The sequence below is a fragment of the Camarhynchus parvulus genome, chromosome 5 (genome assembly GCF_901933205.1).
Source record: "Camarhynchus parvulus chromosome 5, STF_HiC, whole genome shotgun sequence".
In the NCBI taxonomy this organism is placed as follows: domain Eukaryota; kingdom Metazoa; phylum Chordata; class Aves; order Passeriformes; family Thraupidae; genus Camarhynchus; species Camarhynchus parvulus.
In genome coordinates this window covers 45,608,761-45,625,708 of record NC_044575.1, presented here as the reverse complement: position 1 = coordinate 45,625,708, position 16,948 = coordinate 45,608,761, and the positions used below count along the sequence as shown (strand labels likewise).

At 40.7% G+C, this 16,948-nt stretch overlaps 1 protein-coding gene across 2 annotated transcripts in view; it reads left to right on the top strand.

The window, feature by feature from the left end:
- FBLN5 (fibulin 5) overlaps window positions 1-16,948 on the top strand; it is a 46,113-nt gene that overhangs the window by 19,484 nt on the left and 9,681 nt on the right. For both annotated transcript variants that reach the window (XM_030949272.1, XM_030949271.1), the window contains exons 5-6: window positions 12,906-13,028; window positions 16,560-16,676. In XM_030949272.1, coding sequence (XP_030805132.1) covers window positions 12,906-13,028; window positions 16,560-16,676 — 240 coding nt within the window. The remainder of the gene's footprint in view (window positions 1-12,905; window positions 13,029-16,559; window positions 16,677-16,948) is intronic.

The window sequence follows — 16,948 nt, the reverse complement described above, 5'->3', positions numbered from 1 at the left end:
ACGTTGCAACATGGGAAGTTCTTAGCTATCAGGAGAAATTTTATCGCAGTGAGGTGGTCAAACACTGGAAAAGATGTTCAAAAACTTTGTAGCTAAAGGTTGTACCCTTGGAGAAATTCAAACCTCAACTGGAAAAGGCTCTGAGCAGCCTGACTGAATTGTCCCTTCTTTGAGTGGAGGCTGAGACCAGATGATTTACAGAAGCCAACTTCAACATGCCTTGTGCCATGGCTCTGAAACTGCAGTGCCTGAAGTGCAGTAGCCTGTGTCTGATACTGGTTCGAGCCTTTAATATATCGAAGGCTCCCATAAAATGAAAGTGATATTCTCTTTGTCACATGGATTATGAGTTTTAGCACTGATTTTAAAGTGCTGTCAGATCTTTGAATGGAGTGGGGTGCAGACTCTGCAGAGCTGACCAGTTAAGTGTGACTCAAAATTTACATCACAACCCCAGGGTCTGCAATGAGAATTGGAGGTCCTTTTTAAGAAGGGAGACCTTCAGATCCCTGCCCACAGCAGCAACTCCTGCCAACTGCTCCAGAAGCTGTCATGATTGACTAAAGAGAGTGTTATCCTTGGCACCGAGGGCACTGGGGACCTTATCAGGGGAGAAAATTGTTTTTCATATTTCATCTGAGTTTCAAATCTGTCCATGTGTCAGCATGTTTTATAACAATCTCAAAAGTGCCACAAAGCTAAGGTAATTCTTGTATAAATGTTAGGACATTTGGGGCTCTTTTATAAGCAAAGAATGGGTAGTGGAATAAAGCCAGTGGAGAAGAAAAATCTCTGCAAATACTGGCTTCCAGACTCAGACAGCTGTGTCCTCATTACTCTTAATAGCAAAGAGCTATGAATTTTGGGCTACATTCCCCCCTGAGTGTATACACAGCAAGACATCTATTTATTTATTTCAGTGGTGGTGATCATTGGAAAATGCCTATAAGCCCTGCTCAAATAACTGGCTTTAACTCAGATTTGGCATTCACTGCTTTATAATGCTTGAACCACATTTTCTTGCAATTTTCCAAAAGCTACCGCCAGCCAACCGAGTTGCAAACTGTCCTGGATAAATGAAAACTGTGTGGATATGGGAGGTTTACTTTGTTCCAATTAGTGTGTGATGTGGATGTCTACCGGCAGTTTTCCTGCTCTCCTTACTCTCAGTTCATGGCTCCCTAGAAAAAGAGGTGTTTCATCTCAGAGGGCTTTTTCAGTCTCTCTCTCTCTCTCTCTCTCTCTCTCTCAGTAGCCCCTTTTGGTTACCTGTAGGGCCTAAATTAAGACAGAAAATTTCTAGATTTGGGAAATTCTGATATAGCAAGATCTCAAAGGAGATGTGCTGAGCCTTTAGAGGCAGAAAGTTGTGTTTTGTTTTGCCCCAAGAACTGCCAGTTTTGAGCAGGACCATGACCAGGTTCTAGATGGTTGCAAAATTCCCAAGCAGGACAAGATGTGAGGCTACAACTGCATCAAAGAAAATTTCTAAAAAAAGTTACCTAACATTTGCAGGAGTCCTGTCCTCCACCTGTCAAACAATAAATCAATTGAGATAAGGGCAGTTCTTCTTCCTCTGTATTGATCCTGGCATAAAACTGAAGTCTTCATCTGGATGGTCTTGACCGAATTTTCTCTCTGTGAAACTGAAGATTCATTTCACTGAAAAACTGAGAAAATACTTCACTGTAGGAACTTTGAGACACACATTCTGCAAGCCAGGCTCTTTTCCCTGGTTTAATGGCTATGTTAAGGGAGTAAGGTGTTAGCCTCTTGGAGAAAGTCAAAGTACCCATTATATGTGTGCTTGACTCATGTAGCTTCAAGCAACATGAGGCAATCTACAGCCATGCCACCTCCAGCTGGTGCTTCCTTGTGTGCTCAAGCCGAGTTGTTTTGAATCCAGTGCTTTACTGAATGAGATGCTGGTGATTATTGCTTCAGCTGGTGATTATTGCTGAAGCTTTTGTGAGAGATCAGTTAGTGACAAATCCCATACAAGGGATCTCTATCATGATATGTCATGACAGAGATCCCTTGTTGTCTTCTTTTCATATAAGTTGATGATTTCAAGTCAGAGTAACTACAGCATTCATACTGAATTTTCTCTATGGGTATGTACATATTGCTCACCTAGAATCTCACTTGTTTTTTCAGTTGATTGCACAACACACTTGGTGTTGCACATCCAAAGTGGCTGCATTTTAGTGGAAGAAGCAGCCCTTCCAATAAAAGTTTCTGTTATAACCTGCAGGTGGATATTTGTATCCCATTGTTTTCACTGTGGCTTTAATTTCTGGATCCATTTGGATCAATTTCTTCTGCCATATTAAAAGTCAGACTGTTCTCTTCTTTACTAGTTATTGTGGTTTATTCACAATCCCAGACCTCTCTAGTCTGCCAAAACACTTGGAAAAGGAGCTCTTAATGACTCAGTTAAAATGTACGGTCAAGAAGTTCACTTATTAGAGGAAATGTAAACTGACCACCAATTGGCTAAACCAGCTGGCTGGACTATTTGTGCTTGAGATTTCTCAAAGCTCCCCAGGGAACAAAAGTGGGAATAGCAGTTCTCTGCTTTTAGTTTTCTCATGTTCTGTACCCTAACAGAAAAGTCTTTGAAAGAATTTGTTGGAGGAGAAGCCAACAGCATTTGACCAACATGTTTAAAAGCTTTATAAATAATGCTTTAAGCACCTATAATTTTGATATATTCTTTCTTTCAGGGTCTTTTTTAACTAACCCACAGTAATGCAGAGGAAATATACAATTCAGCCATAGAAAACTCATTTCTTCACTATTAATAGTTCTACACATCTTCTGTAAAGTTTTATAAGCCTTTTCTAGAGATTCTTGCATGAGACTATTCCATATCATGCAGCAAACTGATGATTGTAAGAATCTTTTTTCTATTTCTGAGCATGCATTTTCTGGCTCTGACTGCACATTTTCTGTTTCCATTGCAATAGAAAGTGCTACTTAGATAACCTCCCAGCAGCTGAGAGTATTCTTAATAAAAGCTCACTGGCTCCTCTTACCACTCTGCCAGCAGATCACAGTGTAGCATATGGTCATAAAAAATAGATAATTTTGAGAAACCACAATAACAATTTATTCAGCTGAAAATATATTTTCTGATGATGAAGATAAAACCATGTTGAGCAAAAACTTCTTTGTACCTCCTAATTCAGCAGGTTCAGTGTCATCAATGGAATGGCAACATGTCTACCCCACTTCTGCAGGGTACTTGGGTCACTCTTGCTCTGCTATACTGCAGCTATTTGACATAGATTAAGTGCAGCAGGGAAGTAGGTGAGATTCCCAAATCACATGCACTGGTCATGCATGTGCAGAATCTGCAGCAGGAAGTCATGAATCAAGAGAATACAGTTATGTTCCAGCCCATGGAGTTTCCATCTTTTAGCAAAGCTCTTGGTTGAAATTAGTAGCTTGTCTTTTTTTTGATCCCAGAGTCAGCTTACTGACTGTGCATTTGTGAAAAAGCTCTCATGGGACAACAGGAATAGTCCACACAAGTGGCTGTGATCTTGTCCCAACAGAGAGCCCTGGGAATTGGTGGGAGTGAGGATCTGTGGTCATGCAGGTGATGCCAAGTGTATGAACCACGCACAGGTCTGAGCAGAGAGGGGAGAGGCTGCTGGCCCTTTAGTCCCCCTGCTATGCACTTTGCATGGCTGTCCTGTAAACGTCAGCCACAAAAGCAAGACTAGAACAGTGCTCAAAGAGCAAAGTCCTTCACAGTTTAGCTGTTGTTTATCATCTTTGAGTAATGTCAAAAGTGCTCTTGCTAAGGAAAGGCTCGGATAACTGGCAGGAGACCTAGAACCTGTGACACATGTTGAGCAATTTTCATACCAGGCAGGGGGAGCAGAATTACAGATTCATGCCTCACACTTATTTAGTATCCATTTCCAGACTGACCCTCTGTGTGAAAAAACTCACTTTAATCCTTGTTTAGCCATCAGCCAATAACCTAATGCATATGGGATGCAGATAGAAAATTAATTCAGCAATCAATGGCCAGCCCTCAGACAATGAAATATGCAATTAAACAGGTGTTTAGGGAGTTGATCTTGGATCGTGTCCAAGCTCAGCGGGGTCAGTTGTCCTTGGAAAAAACACTGACCCCACACAGCAGCAGTTTGAATTTGGCTTCAGTCTGCACTTTAGGAATGTGGCATTGTTATTTCTTCCCTTTTCTTATCAAATGTAATTATCTTGAGAAAAAAAAAAAGTTTTGAGAAAACATGTGATTTCACTGAGTAAAAATCTACTACTGAGGAAATTATTTTTCAGTGTCCAAATAAGGAGTGGGGGAGAAGTCTGGGGAAAGTGCTCTGTTCCAAGTAATCTTGGACCTGATACCCGTGTTACTGAGCTCGGATGTTTAGTCCTGGCCTGCAATTATGCCTATAAAAAACAGACATCCAATCTTTGTATTATTTTAAAATGGAGCCCTGAGGGTCATAAATGACTGAATGAGCTTTAGTGTTTGAGCAGACAGAGATTCTGGAACGAGGTGTCAGCTTTGAGCCTCTCTTCCAGATCATTGCATCTTAAGAGCCGGGTTAGCTCCTGGGGTTGTGACAGTAAAACAGTGGGACTAAAAGACAGACAGAATAAAATAAAGACATAGGGCTCCAAAATCACCCACATCTTCTTGTAAAAGGGGGAAGAAGATTTTCCACAGTAAATGTTTTTCAGTCTGCAAGACCTGTGCTCTCACAACTGTCAAATTAATCTCCAGTACTGCTCTGTTGAACCCCATGGTGCAAGTGGCTCTCAAATAGTCATGATGGCAAAAGCATACCCACTTCTGTCAATAGCTGACCAAAAGAGGGAAAAGCAGCCTTAGCTACTACTGTGACCCACAGAAATTCGTAGCATGATTATCAGAATTCATTACTTAAGAAAGGAAGTCATGCATGCTAAATATGTTCCAAAGAGAACAAAATGTAACAGTCCATCTGCGAAACAGCACACATTGCCAAAAGCATATTGTCTTGGAAATCTTCTGTCCACGTTGGCCTCCCCCTTCATCACTGAGTCCAAGCAAAGTTTCACTTCTAATTGGTCTCTAAATGGTCTCCAAGAGCATGGTTCTAGCTCAGAGATGATAAGCCCACATCCTTCCATGACAGCTCTCTGCTAGTGCTGTTATCCCACTGTCAGCAGCTGGGAAAGGAGCTGCCATGGGGGAGTGGGATGCTCACAGTGCCCCAAGCACAGACTATGCCTGTGGAGGGATGAATGCAGTCACAGATCCCACCACTCACCACCCCTGGATGCACTGAAGGACAATAGTCTTCCTTGTTCCTGTTGGGGCAGGTGCAAATCATCTCCTTGGGATGGAACTCCCGTGGTAAACTTTCCAATCTGTGCATTTACTCTGTCTTGTGGTATTTAACCACATGCTCATCAGTACCAAGATTTTTTTATCCTTTAAAAGTAGCTTTTTGTCAAGAAAATCTTTCCTTACCTGAAAGGCTCTGAAAAGTCTCTGAAGAGATGAGTTGATCTTAAGGACTTTGTTTCCTTCTGTATTCTTTAGTGCATGAAGTCCTGTTTATGCACAATCCTCTTTTTTTCTGAGCAGAAGAAAGGCAGTGTCTTTGTTTACAGCTTTTGAACCACACCTTCCAGAGGGCAGGTGCTCCCAGTTCCTAAATACCTCTGCTCCTTCTCCTGTTGTCTGCTGGCTTCTTTCCCTGGCTATCCACCTTGTAAAGTTAGATTGCTGAAAAATCTACAACTTCCTGCAGGACCACATCATCTAACCTTCAGTTTAGTCCTCTCGAGGGTCTTTGATTCAATTAATTGTCTGTGGTAATTACTTGGATTCTTCCTCTTTTACTTGGTTCATCCTTCACAAAGAAGCAATCACTATGTGTGTACTGAAAGGAAGGTGGTTGGCATGCCCAACATATTTAGGCTTATGACTTAACATCTTCTACTACAAAAAATGTTATTAACATTTTCTATGTTTTCCACATATTTCTGAAGTTACTAAAAGCGTTAGAGGTACAATTTCTTTCACTAAAAACCATTTTTATTGATTAAACTACAAATAAAAAATAAAAAATGCACACACATACATTTGAATATTTGCAATGGAAAAATCATTTGGAAGAACTTTTCAAATTCCTATTCTCATTTTCAATACTTTTGCTGGCCCAGTTAGATTTCTTAATGGCCTAGGAAATGGAAAATGAGGTAAGGCAATGGAAAATGAGGTAAGGCAAACAGAAAATCTCAGGTTATGGATATAGACAAAAATAACTAAACATTGAAAGGTGTTAGATTATTCAGTGAATACTTTAAGACACCATTTTGACCACATAATCTATCTTTTTTGTGACCCAGGACATAGAACTTTACCAATCACGTGGTGTTTTGAAGACACAGTTTTTTGCTGCAGCTTGTTTGAAAGCATAAATACTGTTGAGGTATAAGACCCTAAAGGACAGGAACATCTTTAGCATCCTAGTTTTTTTCATAAGTAATTTCACAGCAATACTCACAGTACTATCTGTAAGGGTAAGAAGAGGTGTAAAAGCCAGATAATTATTTCAATTTGCTACTGACTGCATCAATAATTCTCTTTCTGCTTCAGTAACTACTGGAAAATTTGAGGTTCCATGCACCCTCTAGCATGTGTTTTATTATGTTTTTCAGATGCTTAATCAGAAGCACTAAAGCACATGTCTTATTTTTATTTTGAATTTGTCTTCTAAACACTGAATTATATCTCTTTGTCTTTTGCTTTAGTGACCATCTCAGATAAGAACATAGTTCCCATGAAGATGCTTACAGATCACAAACAAATATACCTTGAACCTTTCCTTAAATAGATTACTAAGTGGAGCATTATCTTGCTCTAAGATAAATTTTTGTGGCTTGGAATAATTCTTTGGAATCTCTTGGTATCTCTCTGCAATATCATTTTTCAAAGTGTTGATGCCAGAAATGTATTTCAGTAATTGTTGCACTAATGCAATGTACAGTGTAAGAACAATTTCCTGTGTCTACTCAGTGTGCTCATGGTAATGCTTGTCTTTTCAGCAACATGATGTCAGGAAAAGTTCATGTTCAAGTGATTACCTGTAACAACCCCAGAGGGTTTTTTTTGACCTACATTTTTTACTCTTGATATATGACCTTGCATTTGTCTGTCTTAAAAGCACTTTCAAATGTGCCCACCATACCTAGGGAAATACTTTCACATAAGACTTCATTTCACATTTTAGTTCTTTACTGCACCAGTTTGTGATCCTCTGCATTTTATCACAAATGTGGAAAACAGTGGGCCAAAACCAGATCCTCAGAATTCCACATTTATGATTCTCTCTTGAGATTATTGAACTCCTAGTCTTAGTCTCTGGTTTAAAGAGTACCGAATATATCTGGTCTTCATTCAAAGGGCTAGAGTGTTGGTTTTCTTTTTATGCTGTGATTTTTTTGCAGTATTATTAATACAAATAAGAGTGGTCTCAGTCCTGCATTCTTGGTGAACATGAGTCAGTGCCATAAAAAGACCTCCTGATAAGAATTAGCCTCCCTGGTGAGATGTAGTGTTGTGCTGCAGTTTCACATCTATCTTTCCTTTCTATATTAGTATGTTGCTCCATTTTTTTCGTGCATGCATGGCTTTTAAATTATTTATTTTTAATTTATGAGCAGTGAATTAAAAATTTTATTCATTGTGCTATGATGTGGCTAAATTCTAAAGAATCCACTAATATCTATTAATATTAGCTTTTACAGATAATAAAACACAAAGCCGGTAATTTGCATGCTAAACACCATGAGTTTACATATTTATTTTGACATTATAAATAATATCTATCCAGTCACCAGGCATCCTGCCATCCATTAAAAATACAATTTGTACCAATAAAAACAAAGCATCAGCACATCACATCCTACAAAAGGTAGGCAGGCAGCCAGAGATTTTTAAAAAAACTTGCTCCACCCTTGCAATCCCCAAATGAAATCCCATTGCCCCAGCCACCTCACCTCTTGTCAAAATGTCAAGTAAAGACAACATCACACCCCAGAGCTGCTAAACCAAACCACCACAGCCATAATTTTTTAAGGCAGACACACTGATCTAAGAGAGAGGGATGTGGTTCATTTTGGAGTGTTCAGGCTTTGGCTCTTTCAGCCCATGTATCCTTACAAAGGGATATGGAGATGCCATCTACCTATTCTCTCCTTCTGTCAGTAACCCAGAGATCTTTCAATCTCGAGCCTCTGTTCATTGTAGGTGGTATTTCTAAGGAGGCAGAGAGCAGTGGTCTGGACAGGCCATGTGGTTGCTCTCAGTATTCATCTGGGAACTAACAAAGTAAATCGTTCCCACTTCAAGTCAGATTTTAATTTGTCTGGAGTCCTGCCCAAACTTCTGCCTTTGGAATTAGCTGTGGGAGCAGTAATGTGAATACAACAACTGGAAAGATGGATAAGAGAAGTGAATACAGCAACTGGAAGAATGAGTGAGAGAATATAGATGACCACTAATTTAATAGCACACAGCAGGATACTCAAGAGCTGAAAGCACTAGAACCAGATTTGGCCAAGCATTCCTTGGCAAGGGAAGTTCTGAACAATAATCCATCTATCCTGCCTTGGTTCTCTAATGTGCTTACAAAGTGCTGAACTGCTCTCTCAAAGGAGTCATCCAGAGCCACTACTCATTTGGAAAAATCTGAATTTGTTTAAAATTATTGGGTATGACAACCTTTAACATCCTCACTTTTTTCATACATGATTTCACAGCAACACTCACAGTCCTGTCTGTCAGGGTAAGAAGAGGTATGAAAGCCACATTACTCTTTTAACTTGCCATTGACTACATCAATAATTCTCTTCCTGCTTCAGTAACTGCTGGAATCTTTGAGGTTCCATGCAACACTAGGGTAGAACAGCAACATTCTGAGTACCATAGAATTTAGCTGAAAGAAACTTTGATGCTTCTGAGGTCCTCTAGTAGAACATAATGCTTTCAGAATGATGGTTAATCTTTTATTTTAGATCTCACTAGCCAGTGTAGAGTCTGCACAAAATTTCTGAAAAAGTGGTATATTGAAATGTTCATATAATAGGGGCAGGTTGTACATGAGAGACTACAAGACAGAAAGGTCTGTCACCTGCTCCTGTTTCTGTTTTGTTAAATGGTCACAAGCTTGTCCTTTAATTCCTTAATCTTGAATTTCCTCGTTAAAATCCAGGGGCACTGGTATTTATCACCAAGTGGGATATTGCAGGGTTTTGTAGTCTCCAGTTTGATTTGTATTAGGATTGGAAGGCACCAAATAAAAACAGACTCTCTGTGAACAGGTTTTGTACATAACGGGGCAAGCTCTGTCTTGAAGAGTTTTAGGTGCTAAACAGCGAGGGAGACTGGACTATGGCAGAGATAATGGATTTTTATGCATTTTGTAATCCCTGCTTTTCAAACAGGAAGTGGGGTGATGGAAGATGAAAGGCAAGGAAGAGTTCCCAAAAGATAAATTCTCAGCCCATGAGCTACAGTGTGGTCAGTGTATCTGTGCTGTCTCCCTGTCCTGCACAGTAACCACCAGGTACTTTAATCTATCTTCACTGAGGACAGATCTAATTTGTATTTCCTTCCCAGTCCACCTCATGGCAATTCTGACCTCCATCTGATTAGACTCTACCTTGGGGCTCAGGTGAAGATTCATTGCAGCATTTCTGTCCATGGTGAAGACTGTGACATAAGTTGTGCTGTGTCAGACATACTCCTGCAAACTTCAGGAAAATGCACCTCAGGGATTTCTTAGCCACTTCTGCTATCCTTGCATTGAGTAGGCCTTACAGTTTTTTATTCTCTGAATTTGTCTTATCTGCTTTGAACCTACAAAACTATTGAAAATCTATCATCATGTGCAATTAGCTTGCTCAGGTATTGTGTATGACCCTACACAGAGGCAGAACAAATGGGCTTTGAAGTCCTAGAGCACGAAGATACTTAAGATTTATGCTTAAATGGGACAGAGATAAGCTGTGCAACCAGACAAAGAAATTATTATTCACACCTCATTGATAGATTGTCATGTTCCATTTGCAACCTCTTGCAATTTTCCATTCAAACAAAAATGCCCTTGAAGTGTTTTGATATAACTTCTATGTCTATCCATTACAGGCAATCTCTTGAAGTTCTATGGCTAGTTTTCTCCCCAGTGGAAATAATCTGGGATCGTTTGGGGTTTTTTTGGTGTTGGTTTTTTGTTGTTGCTGTTGTTGTTTTCCCTGCCAAATGTCTAGTTTTGACTTTACCAACCACATCTGCTCTAACTGTATGCTGCACTGTGCAAATGGGCAAGACACCCTATGTCTCCCAGGTCTGATGTCCTTCAAGAAGATACCTAATGTATGGCCAACTGTTGCACCAATAGTTTTTTCAATGCACAAATATCTGCTCTCAGTGAGCCCATATAATGTGGATTGATCCAGGGCAGACAGCCTGGGATTATATTACCTGTTTTAACTGTGAAGGCTGCTTGCCAAAAATACTTTATTTGATTGTATTGGCTGTGTCAGTAAGAGTTTAATGGCACCTCATGGTAAGGGGCAATCTTAGAGAATGCCAGACATGAAACACAGAACTGGGTGTGCTTCCTCAGGCCCAACCAAAAAGATTTGCTGCTACCAGTAAAGCTGTTTACACCTGTTGATTGCATAAAGCTTCCTTAGTGGAGTCACTAAGGTACTGTTCAGTGCAAGGAGTCAAGGTGTTCTGCACAGACAACTTCAGGATCATCAGGTTTTCTGGCAGAAACTCCACAGGAGGCCTCCATTGCAAAAAATGTTGTGTTCAAATGGAAAAATTCTTCCAAATACCACCACAAAAGGTGAAGATGGGGAGTAAACAAATAAATCTGATTATTATAAAGCAAATGGTAGAGGATCAACGTTTTACTTCTCTGGAGTAGAGCTCAAGCAGCTGCTACAAGGATGATTTGGGAACAAAACCAATCCCATAGCCACCTGTTGCTTTAAATTAAAGATGTTGTATCCCTGCAAGAAAAATGCCCCACCAAAGAGTGGAGGATCTGTTGTCTTCAAACTGTCTTGCTACCATATGTGGTGAGACCATGACCCTCATTTAGTTTTCACTTTGCTTCACCTATTAATATTACTGGATGCAGGGAACATGGAAAATGAAATTCTCCTTTTTAAGCTTAGTCCAGACTAAGAAAAAGCAGAATTGGCCAGATCCCAAGGTACCACTCCTAAAACAATAAGCAAGCATGACAAATACAAAGCTTTTTCATTTACAAAACATTATTGTCATTGTTATTAAATTTATGGTCAGATAAAATCTCTGTTCAGATACTTCCAATTATGTGTGATATGCTATTAAGGGAGGATCCAAATTTTTTAGCTCAATCACAGAAGCAATAGCTGAACTGAACAACATATTTATGGACCTATATAGTCTAGACTTGTTATCTTACCCTTTTCCCACTTCCCCCACCATTTTGCCAATCTTCATCTGGCCAATAAATACATGGGAACCGACTTCTGACAGAGTTAATTACCTCTAATTGTGCCCCTCTTGTTATCTTACCAGCTTTGACTCACCATAAATTGCTCCGGTACAGATGTTGGCAAGATAAGAACCCTAGACTCCCTCCATATGTACAATATGCATGTATTTATTTATGGATCTGAGCAAGTTAGATATGCTGCTGTGGTAGCCTGGATCAGTTATTTCATGACTGCTAGGATTGTACAGCTGACTGGCTGTGCTTGCTGCCTTGGGGCAGGTACAGAGATGGAATTCCTGTCCTCTGCTGCCTGCTCCAGCCCAGGGCATTGGTGAGACACTTTCAGTCATGACCTAACAAAGTCTGGGTTAATAAGAATCAGGGGAGGATCAAGGGAGTAGCATTGCTAGGGTGACATAGTGCTTCAGCAAAGGCCAGTGCACAGTATGCTGGAATGAAAAAGAGTTTAGGTATCAATAAATAAAACATAAACATTTAGGTTGGCTGGGAAAATGACACAATTTATCTTTTGGCATTTCTATTTCTGACATCTAGAGGCAAACCTGATGCCTGAAACATCAGGAAAGATATTGAGCAAGGCGTGATTCAAAATGAATTTCTGACTCTGAAAGGCATTTTTAATCAGTTAGGTTCCAGGCTCCTGGCTTATATAAATGTAAGAATGCTATTCACCTCCCTTGCAAAAAAAAAAAATAGCCCACAACAAAAACACCCTAAGGGATTGCAATAAAAACCCAAATACATTAAACCCACTAAAGATGGCAAGGTGGGGGGTGGAAATTAACAGAAAATAGTATTATTGTCAGGAAATTGATTCCAGGGAAGTATACATTTTTTGGCCAGGTAAAGGTTGATTTTTGGTTGAACTTTCTGTCTGAAAAACTACAGTGAGATAGTCTGCATTGGTGGGGGTAGGAAGTATTGTTTTTTATATCTCTGAGTTGTGTTTATACATCTCTCAAACTCCTCTTCATCTCTTACTTTTCAATGGGGTTGCACAACCCTTTCAGCAGCCTCTCCCTAGGACTGAACACTGCTCTATAGCATGGAAATCCCAGCTCAGTGACATAGCAAGTGTGGAAGTTACAAAAGTTTGAGATAATGAGAGACTTTCCTTGAGGAAAAAAACTGAAATGCTGGGTCACCTGCAGAAGTGAGAGATTTGATGTGCATCCTCAATTCCCATTGCCCTCAGACATTTACTATTGTGATTTTCCTTCAGCTAATAGTCATTCTCTCTACTCCTCCAAACTCTGATTCCTTGCACAGAGGCAGTGTACACACTGTACAATATGAACAATCTTTTGTTGTTGCTATTTCTAACATTTTCCTTTTGTATTTGTGTTGCAGATGTGGATGAATGTGCTTCAGATTCTCACCAGTGTAACCCCACCCAGATCTGCATAAATACTGAAGGGGGCTATACCTGTTCCTGCACTGAAGGCTACTGGCTGTTGGAAGGCCAGTGTTTAGGTAAAATCCTCAATTGCTACAGTATCCGTGTACCTGTACATGTGGCTCCCTGAATTAAACTAAGCACTTTTGCCAGGGACACAGTTAAACCTTCAGCTACGTGGAAACTCCTTTGTCTCTGTAAGTGCCAATGAGGTGTTTGGCAGAGAGGGTCCCCCAGGAACCAAACTGTAGCTGGAAATGCCATATGACTAGCATCATAATAGTGTCATAACTGGGCTTTTCATATTCCCAGTCTGAAGGATTCCCTTTCATGTAAGATCAATTGCAAGCATGTGTGCATGAAGATTTTTGCCCAAACAGACTTGAGCTTTCATTACTGTGACAGTGTGGACCTCAAGGGATCCGTATTTGATATCAAGAAATGGGAATGACGGTAAATCCTAAGTCAACCAATCCTTTTGTTTGGGGGTGAGAAAAAAATTACCTCTGAACTTGTTGTATTACACACATTTACTACAATACTTATATATTACAGCAATACATTATACAGCTATACTTCTACACTATAGTAATACATTATAACAGTCACATTACAACAGCATCTATCTCTTCTTGTCGAGGCGGTCACAACACAAAGCAGAGACTTCAAATGTCCCATTATTACTAGTTGGTGGCTCACCTACTTCCAGGTGTCTTGATTGGAGAACATCAGGTGCAGACCTCCTTGTGGCTTCCACCTGCCACTCTCAGCTACACCAACACCACCTCCCCCACTCCATCCCAGTGGGTCACAGTGCCCTATACACTTTACAGCAACACTTCTACTCTACAGTAAACATTACAACAACATTACAGAGTCCCTCCCCTCCAGGGGCTTTTCCTGAAGCACGCAGCCAGGAGCATCTGCAGCTAATCCAGCAGCGATCCAATGAAGGATATCGCTGCTAAACTGCTACAGAGCCCTGGCATGTTCACAGGCCTCAGAGTCCATCCTCTCGTTGTGATTCTCCTCTCCTGGGAGATCCCTCTTCTGGGATTATTCATCCCCTCCAGGGGAACTCACCATCTTCTCCTGGTTCTTGCAGCAGCCATCTCCTGATGTAGTCTTCTTCTGGTTCTTGCAGTCTTCTGACTCTTACTCTGACTCCACCCTTTTATGCTACTTGTTCATAATTGGTTACAGGTGTGGTTCTTAATTGGCCTGAGCTGCAACTCATTGGGGAATAAGATCACATACTGTGCCCCCCTACAATTCTCCCTACATGAGAATTGGGTGCCATTTCACAATCTTCCATGCAGTTTTATTTCAATCTTATTATTTTCCTTGCAGCAATGTCCTGTTCATCCTTTTAGCTTGGTCCTGTTGAAAAAATATTGCTCAGCAAACAGCACAGGAAAACAAAGCTTCCATCTCTCCTCTCCTCCAGCCCTTTCCCCTCACTTGACATGCTCATAGGATGATGATGTAGATGCTAATTTTAGGTACACAGGTAGGACCTAGGAATCAGCATACAACTTTTTTTTTAAAGAAAATTTACCCATTATTAGTTTTTTCCCTGCAGCGCAGGCTGTTTGGTGCCAGCTCCGCAGAGCTGGACCATCCTGTCATATCTCCACCTGAAGGAGAATGGGCTTTCCCTGCCCATTTGTCCCTGGAGCATCTCCAGTTATTTTCCAGCTTTCTCCTCCCAAGTACCAATTCCATGAATTCCTGGCTGCTTTCCTAACTGCTGCTGCGTAATTCACCTGGCAGGCACAAGGCTGAGCCCTGTCCAAACTGGGGTCTGTGCAGCCACAGCCTCTTCAGGGAGTCACTGTCTTGCAGTTCCTCTGGGGTAAGAAGTCTCCAAGGCCCCTGCTCCTTAATCTATGATAAATCAACTTCTCAAAGCTTGTACTGGGGAATGCACAGGTGTATGTGATGGGGTGAGGATGAGGGAGGGAAGGAAGGCAGATTCTGCTCTGCGTCACCTGTTCTGTTACCCATTTACTTCTCCCAGTTACAGGCCAAATGAAATGGTTGTGTGCAGCATTCAGGATTTGAACACAGATCTAAAATACTCTTCTGCTTGGTGGTTATAGCAGAGAACTGAAATAGCTGTACTGATGAATTGATTAGAGTACCTGCTTATGCTATCTAAAATAGGGAATAACATCCCAGTATTGCCCTATTTAAGTAATCATGGGGTGGATTATTGCAAGGCAATGTGAAAAGGGAAAAGAAAATTGTATTTAGAATTGCTATATTTTCCCCTAAATTTCAAAGAAGTCTCAGTTTTCCACACTTTATACTGGCTTTGGAGAAGTGATTTTTGCTGCCATAAAGCAGTAAAGCAATACTTACTGTAATCAGAGGGCCAAGTTGGGGTTTAGAGACAAATTTTTTTGCTGCACTGTTATTAGTGCAGTGGAATTCAGTGGAGTTACCAATTACTGTTAGTAAATCACCATTACAAAACCCTACACTTCTATCTGTTGCAATTATCCTGTAAAGTTTACACAGAGAAGCCAGTGCAGCAGTGTCCACATGACCCACCCACAAGAAGCAGCCCTGTAGAAGTCCTTACCCTCAAAATGTAGCACTCTTGAGATAACAGTCCTGAAAAGACAAAGCATGTACTTCATGTAATGCATTGTGTCTGTGAATGAGGTATTAATTTACTTAAAACCCTTGTTATTTTTGGAAGATTTGGTGAAGCCTGCTGCTGGTGTGCTTATCACCACTGATCTGACCTTTAAGTTATCTTGCTGACTGCATATAATATACTGGGTTTTCTATTGCATAAATTTAGCTTCAAAGCTTTAACACAGCTATTTTAAAAAATCTCCATAAATCAAAAGCCAGTTGATACCAAAGGAAATGTTAAGGCTTTGAAAGGACAGCTATTCCAGGTGTTTCCTTTTAGTTTTTAGTTCTGAGGCAAAAATCTTCTAGCACTTACCATATTACACGTCTTAGAGCATTTTCTTGTGCTCATAGCACTCAGTTGCATGCACTGCCAATGCTGCAATTCAGCCCAAACTGCTATTTTGGCATTAAACTAACTGTTTATACAGTCTGTAATTTGTCAGTTAAAAATTCATATAAAAAGAGAATGTGACTATTTGGAAAAAAATCTTTCAAAAATATCCTCACTCAAAAAAGAAGCCTGTAGTAACAAACACTGCTGTTCCAGTGAGCAGCTTTGGTATATGTGGAGGCAAAGAAGGTTTCTATTTTGATTCTGCCAAAATTTTGCTGCAACATTGGCTGTGGTTGTGCTGGCAGCCAGGTATCCTTTGAGGGAGCTGCTTAAAGGAACAAACTGGGCTGCCTGATTTAAACTGTAGGTTACATCAATGCCAATCAATTCATCAGACACACTGGTAGATGCCAGACGCGGATAACACCACATTACCACATTCTACTGGGGACAGGTATATTTCAACTCTAACTCCATGTCTGAACGCCTGGAAGTTTGGCTGTGACACCATGACCAGCGTGCTGGGGTATTTCTGTGTTATCAGCACTGCTGGCTCAGCGTGCTGGCTGCTTTGTATGTCATGAGGAGATGCAGAGCACTCCAGTTTCCCTCCTTTTCCCCGCAGACATAGACGAATGTCGCTATGGCTACTGCCAGCAGCTGTGTGCCAACGTGCCCGGCTCCTACTCCTGCACCTGCAACCCTGGCTTCACCCTCAACGACGATGGGAGATCCTGCCAAGGTAGGAGAATGGTGAACCAGGCCTGAAATCTTTGGTGCCCCCTCAGCCACACCCTTAAGACTTTCTTGGTTTTTAGAGCACAAGTGACCTTCCCAGCATTGCTTTTGAAAATGTTCACAGGTTGGTCAGACAGATATTTCTGGAGTTTCAAAGTACTTCAAAGGCGTGCAGGTGCAATAGGACTGGTATATCAGGAGAAATATGCACAGAGGCTCAAACCTCAATTCACTCAATTCAGTGGAATTACCAAGTGTTCAGGCACTGAATTTATT